This window comes from Tachyglossus aculeatus, chromosome 11 (assembly GCF_015852505.1).
Source record: "Tachyglossus aculeatus isolate mTacAcu1 chromosome 11, mTacAcu1.pri, whole genome shotgun sequence".
Classification (NCBI taxonomy): domain Eukaryota; kingdom Metazoa; phylum Chordata; class Mammalia; order Monotremata; family Tachyglossidae; genus Tachyglossus; species Tachyglossus aculeatus.
This window is the reverse complement of record NC_052076.1, coordinates 62,536,902-62,562,279: the sequence shown is the minus strand read 5'-3', so window position 1 is coordinate 62,562,279 and position 25,378 is coordinate 62,536,902. Positions and strand designations below refer to the sequence as shown.

General features: G+C 40.4%; 1 protein-coding gene across 2 annotated transcripts in view; it reads left to right on the top strand.

The window, feature by feature from the left end:
- LOC119934280 (early growth response protein 3-like) overlaps positions 1-25,124 on the top strand; it is a 95,282-nt gene extending 70,158 nt beyond the window's left edge. The window contains exons 1-2 of one of the 2 annotated variants that reach the window (XR_005452898.1): positions 984-1,138; positions 24,799-25,124. Coding sequence is in view for 1 of the 2 variants with exons in the window: in XM_038753726.1 (XP_038609654.1) it covers positions 24,799-25,034 (236 nt within the window). In the remaining variant the exon portion in view is untranslated. Of the gene's footprint in view, positions 1-983; positions 1,139-24,798 lie in introns of those variants that run through there. The other variant, XM_038753726.1, reaches the window with a different exon arrangement.
- The last annotated feature ends 254 nt before the right edge of the window (positions 25,125-25,378 follow it).

Genomic DNA, 25,378 nt, shown 5'->3' with positions numbered 1-25,378 from the left:
GTAACCTGCCTATTTTCATTCTTAAATCCAGCCCTCCTTACCTCAAGGTGGACATGGCGAAGGAGATGGAGGAAGAAAAATCAATGAAAATTGGAGGACTCTGAGGAACTAACAAGATAGTCTTTATGATTCTGAGTTATCCTGGCCTTCACATTCAATATAGAAATGTGTGTGGATTACTTCATTTGTAACCATAGCACTTCACATTACAGGAATAGTTGTGTCTAAATAGGGAAAGCGTTCAGGGGTGAAGTTGGAGCAGGAATTATCCCTAAAATGTCCTTCAAATATTTGAGAGAATTCAACCACATCTCACTAACCCTGATCAGACATTTGCTGCGATCCCTAACTCTTCTGCTCCCCTCACATCATTTGTTTTTCTTTGTTCATGAGAGATGATTACAATAGCATTTAGGCAAGGAGAGCTGTATCTTTAAAAATAGATAACAGAACAGAATGGAAACGAAACCAAATGGAAAATGCCTTGGTATAAAAAGTTAGCCCGTGGCTCTCTTGACAACTACAAAGACTACTGGAGCTAAGTTTCCTGTCTTTTTTATTCATAATTTCCTGAATCAACGAAAGATCTTGAAAAGTTCCCTTCCATTTTCCTCTCACATTTTCTCAGCTCCTGCGTTTATTCAGCCTGGCTCATTTCCCACCATATATTACTCATTTGTGGGGCTCTGTGAATATCATTCCTGGAGTGTGAGCTGTCTCCAGCCAGCTAATTCTACACCAAATCCATTTTTTGTTTTTACTCTTTTCTTTTTTTTCCCCCCCTTTTTTGTTGGAGGGCCAGCTTCTTTTTTTTTCCTGAAGGTGGCAGTGAAAGAAAAAAAATAACTCCCTTTGAAGATTTAGGAATTTTATCATAAAACAGATGGACAAGTCCTGTATTTTACCCATTTCCCCTTGTGCCCATGAGTACTGACAATGAAAACTGCTGCTTCTGTAAAGTGCTGATCAAATTGTAGAAAGGTGGCCATCCCCAGCAGTCTGGCCTGATCTAGTATCATCCCAGCTCATAAGTAAACGGATGGGCTGGGCTTTTTTTTTTTTCTCTTAGTCCCTTACCAAGATAATTGAGGATCATAATGGTGGGAAAGGACTGGAGTCATCATTTGCTGCCTGTCAGGTATCAGTACTCATCTTCATGTCATCCGTCACCATTGAGCCACTCTGTCATCTTTCCTCAGCCTTCAGCGCCGCTCTTTCTCATCGTGTTCATTATCTCCAGCTCAGACCAATCCTCCCCCCCCTCGTAAATGCATCTTTGTGCAACTCTCAGTCTTCTGATTATGAATCGATGATCATGTGGTGTAAGAGAGATAGATGGCTTTTAGTTCCATCTTGTCTTCTCTAATTGTAAAATATTAGTTACATTAGACTGTGTCTTTTGATTAATGGAACTTATTTGGAGTGGCCTCTCCCAACCCTCCCCCTTCCAAAGTCCTCCACTGACTTTTGAGAATTGAGTGATTTCACTTAAAGCAGACAAATAGGCCCTTCAGCAAGGAGATAGCTAAGCTATAATATTGTGGGCAAAGCAGGCTCACGGAGACAGAGTTGTGTGTTTTAAAGAAAGGTTTCCACTCTGGCTAGACAAATACGGTTCATTTATTAAATGCAGAGGCGGGGCTCCTTCGGTGGGGTGGGGAACGGGGGTGATCTGCAAATACAAATACTTGTAAAATAACAAAGCAGGATGCAAGAGCAATTGAAATTCAAATGAAATAATCTCAGCCTGAAATTGAAGCCTCCCCACATTCACTTTGGAAGAAGCATGTCAGAACTGAACTTTGATGAATTAATGCTAATGTGAAGGGCTATCTTCATGCAGTACTCCGTTTAATACTTTCAGGCCATGCCATCAAGCAAGCATCTCTTCTCTCTGACACTGGGAGAAATTTGTACTTTAATACAGAATTTATCTTATTTGGCACTATTTACCTAAACATGGTCTGTTGATAAAGTCCTTGCTGTACAAATGGAAAGGCAGTTGGCTAAATCCCTTATTATAAATAATCACTGTCTATCTTTCAGTGTAAATTCAAGGACACATTCACTTTCAACCTATCAGTTCAATTAGAAAGGGTCTATTCACTGTCGATATCTATATCTCATGGAAATAGGAAAGCTCGGTTCATAAACAAATCAAACTATTTTAAAAAATAGCACTCTGGATTATGAATTCTAGAGTCCATGCACATAGTGACACTTTCAGGACACATGCTGAAGAAAATCTATTCATTTTTAAAAAAATCTCATTTTATGCTACCTTCAGTATTTAATTCTGACCTTTGGCTTTCTGGCAGTATCCAAATTTTTTCCTCATTCCTACAGAAATTAACTATTATGTCTCTTCCAAGAGGCGTGATATTTCATTCAATGTGTTGGAGGCAAAAGATTGATTTTATTGTGGGTTTAAGAAGCTAGTAATGTTTTCCTTTCATTTTATTTTAATTTTTTTTTTGGTGGGGAAGGATGGAGGGGCGGGGGAAGAACATAACAAAGTAGAAAAATGAATGCAGCAAAAGCAAACCGGGTGTTTAGGGTACAATAAGACCACGTCTTCAAACCACAAAAAGAATATTTTGCAGGAAGGTTGAAGCTCAGAGCTAACCCTGCCCCAGGACCACCATCACTGTGCCCCTCCTGCTGTGTCTAGATACCGTGGCATGGCTTTGTGGCATGTAAAATTACTGAGAATTTGAAATTCATGTTAATTCCTGGGCAAAATCATTTGTACTAATGACCAATTTAGCCAGAATTCCTCCTTGTCATTTTAGTGCCATCTCATTACCTGAACCAAGAGCTCTGATTTTCATTTCATTTTTAGATCAGTTTCAACCTGGAAAACTGAATACAAGTGTTCCTTTTGACCTACTCTCTATTTGAGGGCTCTTTGTACTGAATGGCAATGGACATTTTAAAGTCAACTGAGTTTGAGATATTGTTCTTAAAATATACATTAGGGGTAAAATGCATGCTTTCTCCAATTATAGTTCATCAGCAGCAACAGCTACTTCAGGAGGTGGATCTGTAATATTTTAGATTATTTTATGTTATATATTGTTTATATAGAATATTCATTCTTTCATTCATTCAGTGGTATTTACTGAGTGCTTACTGTGTGCAGAGCACTGTACTAAGCGCTTGGGAAGTACAAGTTGGCAACATATAGAGATGGTCCCTGAGTGCATGTTGACAACTGTAGACCCTTTTATATATTTGATGGCACACATTTATCTCTTATGGATCCGCAATACCAAACTTGTAGTAAAACGCTATATCAAAAGGCAGATATCCTGCAATGTATAAAAAAAGCTCTCAGTGGTTTTAATTTTCTTCCCCTACTGAAGTCCATACAACCTGCTAATGGACTTCACTGCTTCATTTCAGTTCATTTTTCTACCTGACAGGAGAGGAGGGGGTGAAGAAGACCAATGAGATAGGACATAATGTATGTGTCCCTTAGAGCCATGAGATTGAAATCTAAAATGCAGGAGTTGAGGTAGCCTGCATGACAACTTGTAGAAAGTCTGTCTTGTACCACCTCTGAAGTTTGCAGGGCCACCTGGCTTTCTTTTTAAAATTCAATAGGTCAGCGAGTACCTTCCCAAGAGATGACCCCAGGCCTAAAATTCTGTTTTAATTTCAAAATTATGGCAAGAAAATTAATTCTTTGACAACACTTTGGCTTCAGCAATATGCACTCAGCTTTCACAGCACATGCGGTTAAGGACCTAATTTCTTCCTGTTTAAAATAAGTACTGTTTGGCTCTCCCGTGGTTTTCAAGTTTTCTGGATAACTTGTGATCTGACAAATGGGGTGTAGAAGTTCTTCTCAGGATCAAGACCCATAAAAGCCCTTCAAGGATGCCCTGGTCAGATTTTAATCATAACGGAACAATTTTGATCTCCATGCATCTGGGAGGCCCTCATTAAAATAGAGGAGATTCTGAGGGTAAATGATTCATTTTCTAATGTGCACTGTGTTCTTTCTTAATGGACATCCTATCCAATTGGCCTGGGCCCAGCACTGAGGGTGTGGGTGACATCAGGGCAGATGAGTGTAGAAAACAATCTAAAATCTGGGTGTCTTGAAAAACAAACTATCCAGATCCTCCCCTCCAGTTGGCAATGAAATCCTTTAGTCCAAACTCGGAGATTGAATTTCCTTCTCTGGGTTTAAGAAATAGTACATTTCACTTTCAAACTGAACAGTTCAAAGAACTCATTCAATGGACTCATGAACTCACTTGGGAGCTTTTTAGATCTAATATCCTGTAATGCCTCTGCTATCCTATGAGGAGTGACACTGAGACCACACAGATAGCTTTAAGGCCCAAGGAATCCTTCTGGCCACTTTGAGCAGAAGATGCAGAAGCATGCTGATTTTTGAGCTTTGGGGGTGGCGCTTGGTGGCTGGGGTGGGGAAAGGGAGCCAGTTTGAAATGATCTAAACAAAATTCCCCGGGAATATCTAGGGTCTCTTCAGGAATTGCCCTCCAAAATCCTCAAGGAGCTTGAAAGTGAATTTCCCACACTGTCACTTAAAAACAACCCTACACCAAGAAACTCCACCTCTAAATCCCTTTCTACAGACCCACTGGTTTTCTCCAATAGCTCTCCCCAGGGTGGAGAAACAAGCCCCTGTCGGAATCTTAATCAAACTGGACTAAGATCATTTAGTTAATAAAAATCAACTTGCCATTGAGAAATTCTTCAATTGTTAGCAATCAATTTAGCCTGTGTTTTGCGAGTGGGGGTGGCTTGGGAAGGGGTGGGGGTGATACAGAAGGACTTCAGAGAGATTCTCCTTCTGACTACTGCTCTATTTAAGGGTCCTATAATTTGGTAAGGTTGTGTGCTAAATAATTTGTAAGCCTCAGAACATGCAGGTTATTGTTTGTGGACAGATGGCGCATCACATTTTATTGCTTTTCCTTCTGTGGGTTCTCATATGTAGGACTGATGTGCATTCTGAAGTCTTTGTTTCCTTGCTAAAATCTCTAATCTAAAACAGGCAATCAAGCACACAAGCAGTGCTTCAGAAAGCATAATCATAGTTTTAAAGAAAAAAAAACATTTCAACTGCAGTTACGAAGCAGATGTTTTCTTTGGAAATGTGAAAGGTTATTCGAAGTATTAAAAGAGGACAAATAAATAGAATTCTAAAACATTGCAAGGAACTGAAAGCCTCCCCCCGCCCCCTAACCCCTCATACCCCTCACACACACACAGAGGAGGACTGTCATTTCCTAGAATTAGCTCTCTACTCTAGCCTCCTCTTCAGAGCTTCTCTCACACAAGCCCTCTGATGGTGGATTTTGCTTTCACCTTTCCTCTGGAGATTGGCGGTCTTTGTCTCTTATAGGCGTCGTTGTGATCTTGGAGCTGCTACTGCCCTTAAGAGTTAAATCATGTTGATATACAGGAAGGAAATGAAATAGACTAACTCTCTACTCTTTTCTTCCTACGGATTTTTCTTTTTTATTCTGAAGATAGAATTACTGTTTGTAAGCATCTGAAAGTCATTAGTGGCTCTGCAGTCTGTCAGGTGCCGACGCAAAAAACTGCTGAAACTGAACGGGTTTCTGTGCAGAGTGCTGGGAATTTGTCATGTGCTGATGAGCAGTTATAATAATATATGAGCAAATCACAAGCATTCTGCAAATTAATCAAATTTTTTTTCCCCTTCTCCCTTGTCTCGGAGAGAGTGGCTTTGCCGGCAGACGTAGGTGAAGCAGTTTTACTCACAGATGGTAGCTCTGGCATCAGATGGAATTTATATAACAGTAATTCTGATTTCCTGCCAAAGTAGCGCTGAAAACACCAGGGAGATTGAACAAGGCAAGTCATGTGGTTTTGCTGAGGTTGTTGTGGGAAGTTTAAGGGGGGAAATCTCAAATTTTCCTCTTTGCATTTATTGTTTTTGCCTGAAGGGCCAGAAATTGAACGCCATTCTGCCATAGGCGAAATCCGACACATCTTTTTTTATGAATTGTGCTGAAAGAGTGCTTCACAGCTGTTGGAACTGCTGGCAGTGACATGACTCCTTATCCTTTCTCTTCCCTTACAAGGATTAAAGGAGGGAGGGTTCAAAAGGTTGTTGCACTACATGTTAAAATGAGGCAGAGTCTCCCTTCCCAGGAAGGAGTGCCATGTTCGGTTACTTTATACTCCCTTTGGCATTACAGAACCTTTAAGGGCTTTTCGTTCAAGTGTTTTATTAAATGAAGAGTCTAACGACTCTCAGTTTAATTACCAGAGGCTCTTTTTTCTTCTTCTGGATTTATTCAAGTAGTTGAAAATGATGATCCTAGTTTAGTAGCTCACAAACAGTTACGTTTTGTGAGTTTGTGTGGGTGTGTATGTATCTAGGTAGGCACTGTGCTGATTCAGAGGAATACTAAGGATGGGTACAACCTTCCCAATTTGACCACCACCCTGTTCTTTTGTATTCTTCATCCAAAAATCTTTCCATCTTCCCTGTAAAATAACATCCTCTGAGGGAGGGAGCTGGAATTTCCTGTGACACGGCTGAGATGAGGCAACGATAAAAATCAGGGAACTTTCATGGAATGTTTCTAATAAAGAGGTGAATTTTTCTGCAGTGGGAAAAATGATAAAAAGATGGCGTATCAGCCACATTATGCAACAAAGTAATGCTGCTGTGTTTTTTATAATGTAAGGCACTGCCCATTTGTTTTGGTTTACGTGACTGCAGTGAAATAAGTGGATTAGACTGAAACTTTAGCATGCTTCATTGCAGCTGGTTGCAGACATCTGTCATTCCTCAGCCATACATTCTGGATCGTGCCAGGAAGAAAAAGCAAAGTCTGACACCTTTGATTTTAGAGAGAGCCTTTTATAGAAATAAAAAAAAGAAAGAGAAAGAGGAGCGTTTCCTTTGTGACTTCGTAAAGAGCCACCTCTTTTTTAGTGGGTGACAGCGTCAGCAGCTCTCGACAAAGGCCAAATCTTGAAAACTTTATGCTTCTATCTATTCTTTTTATACTGTAATTTTCTATTGTTCAGTACACCAATTCGCAGAATTGAACATGATAAAAAGTAGCTATTTTTAATATATACAGTCCGTAAGTCTATATGGATATATACTGTGCATATTGATTGTGTGTGTCTTAGTCCTTTATAGAAATAGCGATGTACTGTATGCTTAGATCCATAAACTCACATTAATACAATACAACAACAGTGAATTTTGATGGAACATGACTGCTGCCACTACATTGTTTTTAGCAGGATGTTCTGCAAACCATATAAAACCCTCCATAATAAATGTACTAATGTTTTTATGAGAGATGTGGGTAGTGAATTATCCACAGATAATCTGAGATACTAGCTTTTAGTGGATCGGATATTTATTTACTTAAAAATGTTTTGTGTTGGGTAGGTTGGCCTTTTTTTCCTGAGTCTTTCCTAACATGTTGCCGTACATTCCAGATTCCACAATGACAAACAAAAGTATAAACAACAAAAAAAATACCTAGGTCACATTACACAAGGAGCTACTAAAATTAAAGAAAGGTTGTTTGGTTTTAAATGGCGTGTTGGAAATCAATGCGTGACCAAATTAAGGGACACCATCCCCAGATTTACCACCTACATGCAAGAACTGAGAAATAAAAGTTGGAAGTAGTATCAAGATTCAGCACTGTTACCCCAAAACAGGCTATTGTCAACTTGCCCAGGACGTGCAGTTGATTTATACCTAGAAAAGATGGTTATTCGACTTATATTCATTTTTTAGGCTACCTATATAACTATTATGGAGAAGAACCATCAAAAGGTCATGGGTTCTAATTCCAGCCCCACCACCTGCTTGCTGTGGCCTTGGGAAAGCCACTTCACTTCTCTGTGCCTCAGTTGCCTCATCTGTAAAATAGGGATAAAGACTGTGAGCCCCATGCACGACAGGGACTGTGTCTGACCTGTTTTCCTTGTATCCACACCAGCGTTTAGTACAGTGCCTGGCACACAGTAAGCACTTAAAAAATACAATTACTATTTTTATTAACTCTTTCTCTAGGTTGGTAAATTTAGGTGGTAATTCTCCTGTACCCAAATCCAGACAGTGGATTGTATTGGAAAAAAAAGAATTAAAGCACGAGGTTAGGGGATAGGAGGGTAAAATTGGGAGAAAGAAATATTATAATAATAGATGTGGTATTTAAGTGCTTACAATGTGCCAAGTACTGTACTAAGCAATGGGGTAGATATAATGGAGAAACATTGTACAATGGAGAAGCAATCGAGAAACAGCATGGCATAGTGGAAAGAGCACATGCTTGGGAGTCGGAAGTCAAGGGTTCTAATCCCCGCTCTTCCACTGAGTAGCTGTGTGACTTGAGCAAGTCACTTGACTTCTCTGTGCCTCAGTTACCTCATCTGTAAAATGGGGATTAAGACTGTGAGCCCCATGTGGGGCAACCTGATTACCTTGTATCTACCCCAATGCTTAGAACAGTGCTCGGCACATAGTAAGTGTTTAACAAATGTCATTATTATTATTATTATTACAAGGTAGGTCAGACATAGTTCCTGTCCCACATGGGGCTCACGCTTTAATAATCTTGTATGTGGATTTAGTGGTTACTTGGGCAAATGTTAAATCTACATTAACTGTGCTTATCACAAAGGAATGTTTGGGTTGGAGAAATATTTGTAATAGATTTAAGTGGAATACCTTGCAATTAGCTTTCCTGGATATACGTGATCCCTAAGAGGCAACTGCTAATGGCTTATTAACTAATTTACACTCTCCTTAGCACTCATGTATATATGTCTGTCCAACATATTTATTTTGAACTCTCTAGTTGTAATAGTTTCATATTTTTCTCCCCTGTTTTGATTTTAAGCTTCTTGTGGGCTGGGAATGTATCACTTTATTATTCTGTTTTTCCCAAGCATCTAGTACAGTGCTCTTGACCAAGCGGACACTTAGTAAATGCTAGTTAAGAGAAGCAGCATGGCTCAGTGGAAAGAGCCCGGGCTTTGGAGTCAGAGGTCATGGGTTCAAATCCCTGCTCCGCCAATTTTCAGCTGTGTGACTTTGGGCAAGCCACTTCACTTCTCTGGGCCTCAGTTACCTCATCTGTAAAATGGGGATTAAGACTGTGAGCCCTTCATGGGGCAACCTGATCACCTTGTATCCCCCCAGAGCTTAGAATAGTGCTTCGCACATAGTAAGCGCTTAACAAATGCCATCATCATTATTATTATTAATATATTACTACTACCACTACCACAAAACAAAACGTTTTAGTGCTGAAGGTTAATCCAATCAAAGAGTCAGAGAGAGGGGGAAGGATGGACTTAAAAGAATCATGCAGGATGAATATAAGGGCAACATTGATAATTGAAAATAGTTTTACAGTATGTAGGAATCCATCTTTGGATCACAGGGTAAAGCGTGTGTGTGTGTGTGTGTGTGTGTTTATGTATTTTTTTTCCTAGCTTTTCTAAATTATCTACATAAATAGCTTTTTGACCATTTCTACAGTTGAAGTATATGCATGAGAGGTTCAAACCTAATAATCTGAGAACTTGCACCTTGGTGAATTTTTAACAGGGAAGCAGCCTTTTAAGTTCCCTGCATTGAAAATATAGATTTCATTCGATTCAATCCACTAATCAGTGGTATTTATTAAGTGCTTATGATGAGGACCACGGGGGAGCAGGGCCGTGGAGGGGGTGGCCGTCTGAACGAATGGATGGCTGTGACCTCGGTGTCCCATAAGAGCATGCAGTGGGGAGGGTGGGGGGAAAGAGGCAGGGGTGGGGAAAGCTCCACCAGGGACGAGTAAGGGGAAGCCTTCCCAGACTGAGCCCCCTCCTTCCTCTCTCCCTCCCCATTCCCCCCACCTTACCTCCTTCCCCTCCCCACAGCACCTGTATATATGTATATATGTTTGTACCTATTTATTACTCTATTTGTACATATTTATTCTACTTTATTTTGTTAATATGTTTTGTTTTGTTCTCTGTCTCCCCCTTCTAGACTGTGAGCCCACTGTTGGGTAGGGACCGTCTCTATATGTTGCCAACTTGTACTTCCCAAGCGCTTACTACAGTGCTATGCACACAGTAAGCGCTCAATAAATACGATTGAATGAATACGCATAACACTGTACTAAGCACTTGGGGGAGAACAAACAATGGAGTTGGTAGGCCCGATCCCTGCCTTCAAGGAGTTTATAGTCTAGTGACCTCACAATCCATTGGACTTTTCATTCTCCTCCCAAGTATTTAGTGCAGTTCCCAGTGCACAGTAAGGGTTCAATAATAATAATAATAATGATGGTATTTGTTAAGCGCTCACTATGTGCAAAGCCCTGGGGTAGATACAAGGTTATCAGGCTGTCACATGTGGGGCTCACAGTCTTAGACCCCATCTTATAGATGAGGTAACTGAAGCACAGAGAACTTGCCCAGAGTCACCCAGCTGACAAGTGGCAGAGCCAGAATTCTAACTCATGACCTCTGACTCCAAAGCCCGGGCTCTTTCCACTAAGCCATGCTGCTTCTCTTAAGCAGCTTCTCTTAACAGTAAATCCCACTGATTGATTGACAACATGGTCTACCGTTTCTGTCTAATGGAATAAAATGTATTTGATGCCCTTCACTCCTGCTTTGGAGAAACAGTGGAAGTGCAAGTATTGTACATTGCAGTGTAAGTTGCCCTTACAGAAAAAGTATAATAAAGCACCAGGACTGGTTAAAGAAACAAGAGGTTGACCGGAACAATTTTACTGAAAGGGAACACTTCCCCACAAGTGGAAGAAGGGCACAGTAAGTCAACTGAATTCAGAACCTTTCTGCTTCTTAGACCATAAAATCTATGGCCCTTCAATATACATATGCCTACATACACTATGTAGAAAATAAGAACAGAAGTGATCATCTTTGGAAATCTTATAAACGGGGTATTCCGAGTCTCTTTGCAGGTTATTTTATGGTGAATATAAATGCATTCATGAAAGACTGAAAATTATTTAAGTTCTCAGATCAATAGCAGACAATGGAAAGTAATCGGCCATCAGCAGTGTGTGCTCAGCTTTGGTTGACTTAACAAGGGGTCAGGCATATTTCCAAAAGACGTGTGCAGGCTTCACTGTTTTTGAGTAAATATGATTTTAAAAAAATCAAATCAACAACTGGATAAGGGAACAAACATAACTTTGCTTAAAAAAAATCACATAAACCTATTCCATAACAATGGTTCTGGCATGCAGGGATGAAGAAGGAAAAATTGGAAAATTATAAAGAAATGCCTGAAAAAGGATTTTTGTAATCCCAGCCGGAAGATACAAGTCCACAGAGTCCCAGGAACAAGATTCCTTGAGCTACTCTCATTTCCTGTAGCCAGAGGCTGTTCTTAGGAGATGCTCAGTGTAATTGACTTGCAGGACTCAAGGGTTTAGACAGTTTATGTTAACACCAAACCTCTGGATGATCATACAAACTGAACTTGAACTCTGAACAGTGGAAAATTTCAAACACAGGTGAGCATCTCATTCCTTGCTAATTGACCTTCTTGAAGACCATGGCCAAGTTCCTAGTTTCTTGAAAATTAAATCCGTCACAATTTTTCCTGTCTCTGCAGTTTACTTTTAAACTCTCCTGTTGGACTTTCCAAATCAACATCTGTCCCCACTTAATGATTTGGGATTTCAATCAATCCTGGAATTTATTTGGAACCATTTCTAGTCACCTTTAAATGTAGGTTTTTAAAATTGCAATTTCTTTAAAGCTGTTAAAAACGTAGGAGTTTATAAACCACATTATATTTATCTCAAAGATGTTCCAAACTGCTCTAGTGACTGATTAGGTGAATGAATATTTAGAAAAAAATTGAAAACTTACATTATGAACCTGATTGGAGACATTCTTGTCTGTTTAGAATTAGGGAAATTTTATCAAATGCATAATGTGTGCCTAAGAAATAGTTCCAACTTTAGGACAAATCCATATTTATTTATATTTTTTAACTGTCTCCTTGCATGGTAGCTCTCAGTTTGGTTTCTCTGGAACCATTTCCATTTCTGAGTAAGGTCTCCAGAAACAGTACAATTTAGGATTTTGGGAAAATAATTTGGAAGAAAATACAGGGCCAAGGGTAGAAGTGAAAATGGTGATTTCTAATGCTTTGTTGCCTCTGAAAATACTGGTATTCATTCATACAACAATGATAGAAGTGGTGTCCTGCCAGAGGTGTTTCAGTAAATCCCAACCAGAGGTCTGTTCCTTTTTTTGGAGAGAAGGTGCCCACAATATGTAAGATGATTGATAAATATCCTGTTGAAAAATAAAAAGCCCTGAAGATCCCTTGTTCTCATAAAAGACAATCTAAGAAAACCGCAGTGAGCTTTACTATCAACCTGCTCACTGAGCCTCACTCTCGTCTCTTTTGACATTGACCCCTTGCTCAGACCCTCTCCCTTTCATGGAACTCTTTTCTCATTCGTATCTGGCTGGCCCCTCTCTACACATTTTCAAAGCCCTACTAAAATCACATTTCAATCAATCAATCAATCATATTGATTGAGCTCCTACTGTGTGCAGAACACTGTACTAAGTGCTTGGGGGAGTACAGTAGAAGTAGTGTGGCTCAGTGGAAAGAGCCCGGGGTTTGGAGTCAGAGGTCATGGGTTCAAATCCCGGCTCCACCACTTGTCAGTTGTGTGACTTTGGGCAAGTCACTTCACTTCTCTGGGCCTCAGTTACCTCAACTGTAAAATGGGGATGAAGACTGTGAGCCCCCATGGGACAACCTGATCACCTTGTAACCTCCCTAGCACTTACAACAGTGCTTTGCACATAGTAAGCCCTTAATAAATGCTATCATTATTATTACAGTATAACAGAGTTGGTAGACACATTCCCTGCCCACAATGAGTTTACAGTCTAGAGGGGGAGATAGACATAAATATAAATAAATCACAGGTAGGGACATAAGTGCCATGGGATGAGGGAGGGTTGAATGAAAGGTGAAAATCAAAGATCAAGGGTGACACAGAACAGAGTGGGAGTAGAAGAAATCATGGCTTAGTCAGGGAAGACTTCTTGGAGGAATTGTGCTTTTCATTAGGCTTTGAAGGTGGAGACAAAGATGGTCTGTTGAATCTGAAGAGGGAGTGAGTGCTAGGCCAAAGACAGGATGTGACGGGGTCGATGGCAAGATAGATGAAAATGAAGTACAATGAGTAGGTTGGCATTAGAGCAGTGAGGTGTACAGGCTGTGCTGTAGTTAGGAAATCAGTGAGGCAAGGTAGGAGGAAGAGCCAATGTGATTGAGACTTTGAAAGCCTACGGTAAGGACTTTCTGTTTAAAACAGAGGTGGATGGACAATCACTGGAGGTTTTTGAGGAGTGGGGAAACATGGCTGAAAGGTTTCGCAGAAAAATGACCCAAGCAGCAGAGTGAGGTATGGACTAGAGTGGGGAGAGATGGAGGCAGGGAAGTCAGGAAGGAGGCTGAAGCAATAATCAAGGCTGGATAGGATAAGTGCTTGGATCAGGAAGCCTTCCCTGATTAAGATCTCACCCTACTTTCCCTCTCTGCTGTGTCGACTTTGCACTTTAGTCTATACCTCCTAAACATTTAGGTAATCACCCTGTCCCCTCTTCCTAAAGGACTTATGTACATATTCTAAGTCTCAGTGGCTTCTCATAACTGTATTATATTTTAACATCTGTCTCCCTGACTAGATCGTAAAATCCTTGGGGGGCAGGGATTGTGTTTCCTTACTGTATCGTGTTCTCGCAAGTATTTAGTAGAGTTCTCTGTACCTGGTAAATACTCAATAATCAGTCAATGAATGAATCAGTAGAATTTGAGTGCTTACGATGTATAGAGCACTGTACTAATTGCTTGGGAGAGTACAACGGAATTAACAGACACGATCCCTGCCCCATAACAAGCTCACAGTATAGAAGGGGAGACAGACATTAAAATGAATAAATAATTTATAATATTATTTAAATATGTACACAAGTGCTGTGACGGTGGGTCGAATTGCAAATGTCTAAAGGTCACAGATTCGAGTGCATAGATGATGCAGAAGGGAGAGCGAGCCAGGGAAAAGAGGGCTTAATCAGGGAAGGCATCTTGGAGGAGGTGTAGTCTTAATAATGCCTTGACGGTGGAGAGAGTGGTGGTCTGGCATATATGGAGGGGAAGGTAGTACCAGGTTAGGGGGAGGACATGGGAAAGGAGTTGATGGCGAGATAGACAAGGTAAGTAAGATGGTGCTAGAGGAGTGGAGTGTGTGGGCTGGGCTGCAGTAGGAGATTTAGTGGCATGAGGTAGGATGGGGCAAGCTGATTGAGTCCTTTAAAGCCAATGGTAAAGAGTTTCTGTCAGATACGGAGGTGGATGGGCAGCCATTGGAGGTTCTTGAGGAGTAGGGAGACAGGGACTGAATGTTTTTGTTGATAAATGATCCGCGCAGCAGAATAAAATATGGATAAATACCATCGATTTTAAGAATAGGATTGTCTACCAGCTCTATTGTATTGTACTCTCCCAAGTGCTTAGTCCAGTGCTCTGCACACAGTAAGCACTCAGTAATACCAATGATTGATTGATTGATAACGAATTCCTTTAACTGGATCAGACCTGGTCAGTAATCCATAAACAGACACAAATTAACCTGCCACCATAGCAGTGCCTGCTCTTGAAAGTGCATTAGCAAACATAGCCACCACTGAAGCAACTTCTAAAAGGGCTGTAAATTCTTGAACAGTCTGGAAAAAAGGGTCACAATTGCTCCTGTCCATAAAGCCCTTAAAGATACTTCATTCATTCATTCAATCATATTTATTGAGCGTTTACTGTGTGCAGAGAACAGTACTAAGTGCTTGGGAGGTACTTATAAATATTTAGGCGGTGAAGGGATCCAGTGGTCAATGCCTCCTTGGGCTTTCAGTGGCAGTGCTGGCAGGCACAGCTACTTGCATTTACATACATTTGGTTACCCTGATCAGTCAATCCATCCATGGTATTTATTGAGTGCTCACTGTGTGCAGAACATTGTACTAAGTGCTTAGGAGAGTACCATACAATAGAATTGGTGGACATAATCCCTGCCCACAGAGAGTTTACAGTCTAAGTCATTTCCAGGAATCAACCTTCGAGTGCCTTCCCCAGTGTCTTGATTCAAATACGTCCTTCTGTGTCCATGACTGAACTCTGTGGCCCACTTTAGAAGTCCACACTCTACTAGGTTTTGGTGGCTTTTCACCCAAAGCAGAGGGCTGATATTGATTCCGTCAGATGCCTAGGTGGGACTTTAGGGGCATTTTATAGCCATTACTCTCTGTCATTGAATATATAATAGTTCACTTTTTTTCTTATTGGTTTTAAAATAAATAACAGGCATTCTTGTGATATGTTCTAAACTAAGAGTTTTGAAAGCGTTCAGTGAAAAGCTTGTATGCATGATGCACCAGTACTGTTGCATCATTTTTGGGGGGAGAGAGAGCCATCATGTCCTTGGTAGTAGTTTACTTAACCATATGGAGTTTATTCTTCATTTCAAATCCTGACTGTCACTATGTTGTGAAGGTCATAGCTCTCGGTGAAGAAATTATTGGATCTGGATCCTGCTCTGACTTTAAAAAGTGAGAAGTCTCCATATTAGATCACCTAGGTGGTTTTCTTTTTGTTTCCCCTAGAATCCCACCGAGTCTTCAATCGGGAAGCAACTGGATTGAAATCATAGTAAACCACTCAATGACAGCATCTAGTGTTTTGAGATTTAGGCTTAGATTAAATGTTTCACTAGCCGAGCTATATAAATGTATAAAGTCTCAAGTCAACATGAGGCTCTGCCTTATTGGAGTCAGTCAATCATATGTCCAATCATCAGTAAACACTTAATCGATGGTAGTTACTGAATGCTTACTGTGTGCAGAGTACTGTACTAAACACTTGAGAGTAATCATGTTGTTACTAACATAGTAACACAGTAAGTGCTCAATAATTGTGATTGAATGAATGAATGAATCAATCATTCAGTGGTATTTGAGCCCCTTTTTATGTGCAAGCTCTGTACTAAGTGCTTGGTAGAGTACATTTCCACAGAATTAGCAAACATGTTCCCTGTCTATAATGAGCTTGCAGTTTAGAGGGGGAGAAAGACATTAATATGAATAAATATGTAGTTTATTATATATAATTTAAAGCTATGTTCCTGAATGTGGTAGGGTTGGGATGAATATTTAATGTCCAGAGGTCACAGATTTAAGTGCAGAGATGATGCAGAGTGATCCGGGGAAAGGAGGACTTAATCCGGGAAGGCATCTTGGAGAAGATGTGACCTTAATCACACTACTGAGTACAATAAAATAGAGTTGGTAGATATTTGTTCAGTGCATACTACATGTGCATACTAGCTGCTGAGATAGGTACAAACTAATCAGGTTGGATATAGACCCTGAACAACATGGGCTTGCAGCCTTAATCCTCATTTTACACATGAGGTAACTGAGGCATGGAGAAGTGAAGTGACTTGCCCAAGGTCAATCAGCAGACAAGTTGAAGGGCTGGGATTGGAACCCAGGCCCTTTGAGTCCTAGGCCCGTGCTCTATCCATTAGGCCACCCTGCTTCTCTGTGATCCCTGCTCTCAAGGAACTTACAGTCTAGTTTGAGAGAGAGTCATTAAAATAAATTACATATAAGGGAAATGGCAGGGTATAAGGATATGTGCATAAGCCTTATGGCTTTAATCCTTCTTTACCATATTCTTTGCACTTCCCACAGCCTTCTGAAATGTCACAGTTCTCCCCTTTCCTTATAACTCACAAACATTCCTGAGCGTTCACCGACTCCACCAGTCTGTCACATTATGACTGACGTGGCCAACTGTGACACGTTCACATGAGACGGGAATCATGTTTAACCTCTTTATTTTCCCAGCACTCAGCACAGTGCTTCACACACTCTAATGGCTTAATAAATCAATCATCCAATGGTATTTATTGAGCATTTACTTTGTGCAGAGCACCGAACTGATTGGTTGGGAGTATATAGGCAACAGAGTTAGGTGACACGAGACCTACCCTCAAGGACTTTACAGTTTAGTGGGGGAGGTGGACATTAAAATGAATTACAGTTGGGGAAAGCAGCAAAGCTGAAAGGTTATATGCATAAGTGCTGTGGAGCTAGGGGTGGAGTAAGACCCTCAGATCAAAGCGCAGCCGCATCGCAGAAAGGAGGACGAATAGTGTGGGGAAATGAGGGATTAGTCAGGGAAGGCCTCTTGGACAAAATATAACTTGAGTAAGGCTTTGAAGATGGGGAAAGTGGTGGTCCCTCGGATGTTTTAAGAGGAGGGAGTTCCAGGCTAGAGGGAGGACGTGGGCAAGAGCTCTGCAGCGAAACAGATGAAATTAAAGTACGGTGAGTATGTCTGTGTTAGAGGAGTAAATCATGTGGGCTGGACTGTAGTAGAAGATTTTAGTGAGAAAAGGTAAGAAGGAGAGAGCTGACTGCCTTAAAGCTGATTTTTTAAATGATACTTATTAAGCACTCACTATGTGCCAGGCACTGTACTAAGCACTACGGTAGGGACAAGTTAATTGGGTTGGACACGGTCTATGTCCCTCATGGGGCTCACGGTCTTAATCCCTATTTCACAGATGAGGTAACAGGCACAGAGAAATTAAGTGACTTGTTCAAAGTCACAAAGCAAATAAGTGGAGGAGTGGGATTAGGACCCAGGTCCCTATGACTTCTAGGCCCATACTCTATCCACTTAGGCCACACTCTTCTTTGATGGTAAGGAGTTTCTTTTTGATGAGGCAGTATATATATATATATATATATATAACACAACTTGAGGTTCTTGATTAGTGGGGAGACATGGACTGAATTTTTTTAGAAAAATGATCTGGTCAGCAGAGTGAAGAATGAACAATTGCTTGGATCAGAATGGCAGCCATTTGGATGGAGAGTGTTTAGAATAGGGCTTAGTACAATGTTTGGCACAGAATAAGCACAATTATTATCATTATTGTTACTATCGGTATTAACGAAGATTCAAACAGGAACCCAGAAAGTATTTTAAGACTGGAATTTGGGGAGGCAGTGAGGAGAAACTCAAATTCGTGGGTTGAATGAAGAAAGCTGCTAAATACATCCAGAATGATATTAAAACTATCATGATTAATGTTGATGATGTCTGTCAATCTTTCCACTCTGCAGACTCTAAATTAGATGCAGAAAAACAGGAGTTTGTTCCCCTCATGCAATTATTTCCAACAATATAGCTCAACTTGCTTCCGCACAGCATATATTCCTGTGTTCTTCTACAGCTGCATCTCTTTACAAATTCCGCAGTCAAAAGGGCTGACAAGTCTCTTCAGAGACCCAAGTACAGTGATATGAGCCACACAAGCATGCAGCCAGCCCCTCTCCCACTCCTCCAAAGCTAAACGATGTTGGCTCCAAGATCCTCTGGACTCTGTTAGTCCATTCCTAACCTGAGGTCCCCTGCTGCTGGGTAATACATTATCTGCTGAACCATCAGGAATATTTCATATTTTTCAATGCAAGCAGCTGCCCACAATAAGTTTTGAGTGGTAATTAATGAATGGATTCCCCTAGAGGAATGGACATGTTCTTCCACCCGTTAGGTACAAAGCAAATAGCAGATATTCTCATTGGAAGAAGTAAGAAAAATATCTACTTTTTCCTTTTCTGTGGTAAACAATATACCACTTGCTTTCTCCTCACTTTTCTTAACCCTCACTCTGTATACATATTTATATATTATTCATAGTGGATTAAAAATGAATGGGCTCTTTACCACAGTTCGACTGCACAGTGACAATACAAATTAACTTATTGTATACTTACTTTTCACATGGCAGTGATGGGGAAAAGGAGGCCCTGAGGTAAGTGATAGAAAAGGGGAAACAAGGCAAGATGGGGTCTATTTTACCTTCCGTTAGATTGATGCATCTGTTCCAAGTGAGACAACATAGAAATGCTGTAAGCTTGAAGTTCTTTCTTTTATACTTGGAACCCCTTGGGTTTGCGCTCCTGATTTTGGCCAACCTGAAGGATTATGTAATCCTGACTTTCTTCAGCGGCTTCCTTTACAGTTTAGAAATGAACTGGCCTTATCATCCTGATGATCACCAATAGACCCGTGCAGATTGACAATTTAACCCCTGACCTGTAGGTCTGAGATTGCTGAAAGAGGATGTGTTTGCTTACAAGGCTCTTATGCAATTAAAATAGAGTAGCAGAAGGGCAGAAGAAGGGGTGACCTTCCAGGCCACACAAATGCAGTGGTTTGACTTCTTAGGGATTTGGATGACTAGTGTTTTCCCCCAGTGATTTTCATTTGGAAGTTTGGTTTCCTCCAAATGCTAAAGGGAAATTCAGCAAGATACCAGCAGGTTTTCTTCAGCCCCATTTGCTGCCAATGAGTTCAGAGGATTTCATTGTTCCATCACAAATGTTTAATTGCGGCATCAAAATTCCGCAACCCTCCCAGGCTCTGTGGTCTTGTCCGAAACTGGATTCTGAAGCCAAGGGCCCTGGCTCAGCCCAAACCCAAACCAAGCTAGAAAGGTAAGTCATGAAAAATGCTATCTATCCAGAGCGAGTCAATCGCTTCATTTCAAGGATGGGCGAATACTTTAGAGAGATTAGAAATATGCTCATTCGAACATATCTAGTTGCATGGATGCCCTTGAACTCCACTCTGGCCTCGTTCTGAATGTTTCTCTGTTCAACGTTGTCACAAGTATTTAATGATTCATTGGGAAGCAATGTGGCCTAGAGGAAAGAGCCAGGACTGGAAGTTAGGAGATCTGGGTTCCAAGCCTGTATACACAATGTGCCTGCTGTGTATCTTTGGATAAGTCAGTTAACCTCTCTGAGCTTCACTTTCCTAATCTGTAAAATGGGGGTTAAATGCCAGTCTTTCCTCCCCCTTAGACTGTGACAGTGATTGTGCCTAATTCTGTTGTACTGGCACTCAGCACAGAGTTGTGTTTAGCAAATACTATTATTACTATTATCAGCGTTCTTGAATAAACCTTCCCATAATGAATCTGACCATCCCCCAGTAGCTAGGGGTTGGGAGTTTATATAATGGAAGATGCTTCTAGAACCCAATTGGTCGATTGTCATAGGGTGACAGTGAAATTTAGCAGCTGCTGAAAATTTTCATCATTTTTCTCTGACTCTTTTCACTAACCAGAAGTTTTTGACAGATACATTGCTGATATAGATATACCATGATATATAATGCTAATGCTCGTATTATTGATTTGTTCTCATTAAAACATATAATTTTCTTAATTTTTGTACATCTTCACTTGGATTTCCAAGTCACCGAGATAATCATTAAAGTGAGCCACCTCTGATTGTTTTGATCATAAATTGAAATAGCTAAAGCTAAAACTTCGAAAATGGGCTAGGTTTTTTTTTTTCAAACAACAATGATCGTGATTGAACAACAAAGTTTGAGCTTAATCAAATACTTTGACGGCAAAACATACTAAATGCTACGAGATAAACTAGCTAATCCAAAGCCAGTTTGATTCACAATTGAAATTAGATTCTTTGTTGCCCATTTTCTTTTCACAGATAGGTAATGAATATTAGCAGCGGAGAGCCACACTTAGTTACTTAAAAAGGTGGATCTTTCAAAAGAGCATTTTCATGCATAATATCAACCATAATAATAACTATTTTCTTGAAGAAACACACAGGATATGTTAGGTATTATTTGCAGTAAATAAAATAGAGGCAACCAAAAGAAAGCTTTGGCTAAAATTTGAAAAGAGTGCAATGCATTACACCCAGTGAGCACTCAAAAAAATACTATTGCCTACCTCTCCAAGTTTCCTCTAATTTCCCTCAAATTTTAGTATGCTTCACCACTAATTTTGATATCTCCAGGTGTGCTTACCCTTCTCTTAATAGTCTATTTCTGGATCTTTTCTGAGTTTCTTACATAGATTGAAGATAAGAGTTCATCTCTGTCTAGTAGGCAGCATCTCAAATCCACTAGACTTAGAGTAAGCTCCCAAGTCTCCCTTTATATTCTAATTGTGCCATGCTTGACTTTACATGCTCTATGGAATGAAAAGCCCATTCCAGATGCCATGGATTCAGAGGCTGACAGTTCTCCTGGGAAAAAAGGATGACTTTATCCATTAATAGGGAAATCCACCAATTATCCAAAAATCACATATAAAGTCATGATTTCCTAGTCTCTTCCACCCAGCATTTAGCCAGAGCCACAGACAAGTAACAGGACCACTAGATTTGTAATTCCCCTTTCCTTTTTTTTCTGCTCACTGGTGAAGAACTAGTGAGTCATTTATAAACCGGGCAGCAGAACCAAATGGAGAAAAATCAGAGGCCTGGATAATATCCTAGTTGGAGTCTTGGCCCCTTGATAAGTAAGGGTTATCTGTATTGATATTCCCAGCTTTCACTGTTGATCAAAATAGGTTTCATAATACAGACAAGCAACAAGATGCAAATATGTTTTTTTTTCCTACTCTATATACTCAGGATTGGATTGACTTCTTAGAATGGAGATGATTTTTCAAGGGCCCTTATTTCTTAGAATGGAGGTTATCTTTCAAGGATCCTACCTTTCCCTCAGAGAGTCACATAAAAGGAATTACCCTGCCCTCATTATGCTTTCTCATGAAGTTGTTTAAACTGATCTAAAGACAGAGTTTAAAGCCCAAATAGCTTCATATTATTTTAGGTAGTAGCTCACTTGAACTCAGGCTAGTGTAAACTTTAGATCACCCTAAATGCCACTAGATGCCCTGGTCTCCATCTGTTTTCCACTTGTCTTAATTCATATGTAAAATTATTAGATAATGCCTTTGTTCTTCTTTAATTTTAGTGTTATCTAGGGCTATACCCCAGCAGCCTATAAACTCCTTGTGGCTGAATTATCTCCTCCTCCTTCTGAGTTCTGGGAATCCTATTGGTTGGATTAGTAATCACTGATTCAAAAGAGAGAGCCCATAGGGATTAGAGATTTTACAAACTCCATTGGATTACAAACTCCTTGAAGGCCTGGAACATGTATTTTGCTTCTGTTTTCCGTTTCTTCAGTGATACTTCACACTAGATACATGTGATTTTTTTATGGTATCCAAGTGCTTACAATGTTCCAAACACCGTGCTAAGTGCTGGGGTAGTAACAAGGTAACCAGGTTGAACACAATCTATGTCCTACATGGGGCTCACAATATTAATCTTCATTTTACAGACGAGGAACAGAGAAGTGAGGTGATTTGCTCAAGGTCACACAGCTGAGAAGGGGTGGAGCTGGGATTAATGATAAAAAATGATGGTATTTGTTAAGCGCTTACTATGTGCAAAGCACTGTTCTAAGTGCTGGGGAGGTTACAATGTGATCAGCTTGTCCCACCGGGGGCTCACAGTTTTAATCCCCATTTTACAGATGAGGTAACTGAGGCACAGAGAAGTTAAGTGACTTGCCCAAAGTCACACAGCTGACAGTTGGCAGAGCCGGGATTTGAACCCATGACCTCTGACTCCAAAGCCCGTGCTCATTCCACTGAGCCACACTGATTAGAACCCAGGTCCTCCTGCCTCCCAAACCCATGCTCTCTGCACTAGGCCATTTTGCTTTTCAATCAAGCATTAATTGATTGATTGAAAATTGGGGTCTCTGATCCAATGGAGAGGACCTAAGGGTAGAAATCCAATATTGGGACACATCGGGTCTTTAGAATTCACTTCTTCGAGTGGGTTCTTAAGGCACTTACTGTTTTTTAGGAATTATGAGGGCTGATAGGCAGGGGAAGTCGAGGGCAGCTTTTTCCAAGTGCATGTTGCCAATGCATCGGCATTCCTCAGGGTGCAATGAATCTTCCATTCCTTTAGGGATTTTCCCATTGTCCCTCCCAACAGACAGTGTTTTTATTCATGTTACTTTACTGCTAGTGCTATTATGGGGAATAGTGCTGCATGGAAACAAATGTAAAGTGCTCTTTGTCGGATGTGGGGTTCTTTTGATACTTACCCTGAATGTGGGTAAATGGCTTGGCACATTTATTTATTCATTTATTTTTTTTGAGCAAATTAAACCCAGCTAAGTGTATCTGACCTCAGAGACTCCTGGTTTAAGTTGATTTGAGAGACAAAGCTCGTAAACTTCCAGTAAAAAGGCATCAACAACTTCCCAGCATGGGTTGAAATATGATTGCTGAAATATAACCTCCCAAACCAGCACTACACTAGTTTTTCCCATTAGAAACACTGAAAATTCTTCCATGAGATATCTGATTTTTACAAGAAGGTATTATTTAGGTAGGTATGTTCCTTTTCCCCTTTGTTTCTGTGTTGAGGAAAATTCCAGATGCAAGAATTTTGCTTTGAGGCTTAAAAATTGTTGTCCCACTCAATTTTTTGGTATTTTTGCAAACTCATTCTAGTCTTGCTTGTTTCGGTTCCTTTCATTTCTGTCACTTGTTCTCCCATTTCTTCACTCTCATGTAAACCCTTGGGATAACCAAAATGTGATCTTAGGTGGTCTGTCCATACTCCTTGCCCTTTCGTGATAATGGTGTCTTTTACATTATCATTTTCCAGCTTTTCTTCAATAAAAAGCAACTAAGTATTACATGAAAGCAGATAAAGTGCTAATCTGTATGACTAGTTTTGGGCCATGTAAGTTGGGCTCCTAGAGAGAATGATTAATAGAGAAGCAGCGTGATCTAGTGGAAAGAGCGTATACCTTAGAATCAAGGACTGGGTTCTAATCCTGGCTCTGCCAATGGCTTGTGGTCTGACCTTGAGCCAAGTCACTGAACTTCTCTGTGCCTCAGTTTTTTCAACTGTAACGTGGAGATTCAATCCATTACTAAATCCTGTTGGTCCCACCTTCACGACATCGCTAATATCCACCCTCTCTTCTCCATGCAAACTACTACCGTGTTAATACAATCACTCATCCTATCCCTCCTGGATTACTACATCTCCTCCAAGAGGGCCTCCCAGACTAAGACCCTCCTTTCTTCTCCCACTCCATTCTGCATTGCCCTGATTTCTTCCCTTTGCTCTTCCCCCACTTCCAGCCCCACAGCATATGTGGGGCATATCTGTAATTTATTTATTTGTTTTGATGTCTGCCTCCCTGCTTCTAGACTGTAAGCTCGTTGTGGGCAGGGAATATGTCTTTTTCTTGTTATGTTGTACTCTCCCAAGCACTTAGTACAGTGCACACAGTAAGAGCTCAATAAATATGATTGATTGAATGAATGAATTCTCATTCTGTTCTCCCTCCTACTTAGGCTGATAGCTCCATGTGGAACAGGGACTGCCTCTATACTGATTAACTTGTACCCACCCCAGTGTTTAGAAGTGAGTTTGACACATAGTAAGTGCTTAACAAATTACAAAAAAATTATGAAGCAGATAAAGTGCTAATCTGCATGACTAATTATGGGAGGTGCAGGTTATGTTCCTGGTGCGAATGATTATGAGTTAAATTTCACACAGGCATTGGGTGTTCATCTCAGAAAGACCTCAAGACCCTATAGTTTTTGGAGGAAGAAATCCTTCAAAATGTTGTTCAGAAGGCTTTCCTTTTTTTGATTTTGCTTCTATCTTTTATTCTGAATCTTTCACAAAGAACTTACTACCAGAGTTAAAAAAAAAATGAATGTGTAAAAAAAAAAACACAAAAAAAACCAAAATACAACAAAAAAAACCCCCCAACTAACCAGGCTTTTGTCTGTCACACAGGTCACAGGCCTTTCCAGTGCAGATACTGCCCCTACAGTGCCTCTCAGAAGGGAAATCTGAAGACCCATGTTCTTTGTGTCCATCGCATGCCTTTTGACAACAGCCAGTATCCAGATCGCAGGTTCAAGCGCTCCAGAGTTGACTCCGAGGCTTCTGGGAATTTAGAGGAACCTGCAGCTGTCAAACCTGGGAGCTCAGCAGAGCTAACAGAGGAGGGCAGCAAGGCCCAAGAGTAATGCAGCTGAACAAATCAATCTGTATATTGCAATATTATTTTACACAGTTTTTAGATATGCATTTGGTAAGAGAGTTTGCTAACTGCATTCCAAGGGAAAAAAAAGAATCATGTAAAAATCCCCAGTAGTGTACAGAACATTAAAAAAATTTAAGACATATATACATATAAATATATATATATAGATATACATACAAAAATTCCCCTGGCCCTTGAAAATGGCTGCTAAACTGTTACCTGGCAACAAGTACTTCCAAACAATGCAGGTGGGATAAAAAAGTGATTTCAAAATGCGAGGAGGTCATTAGTTCTTTAAAAAGCGGGGGGTGGGCATTTCAAATCAAA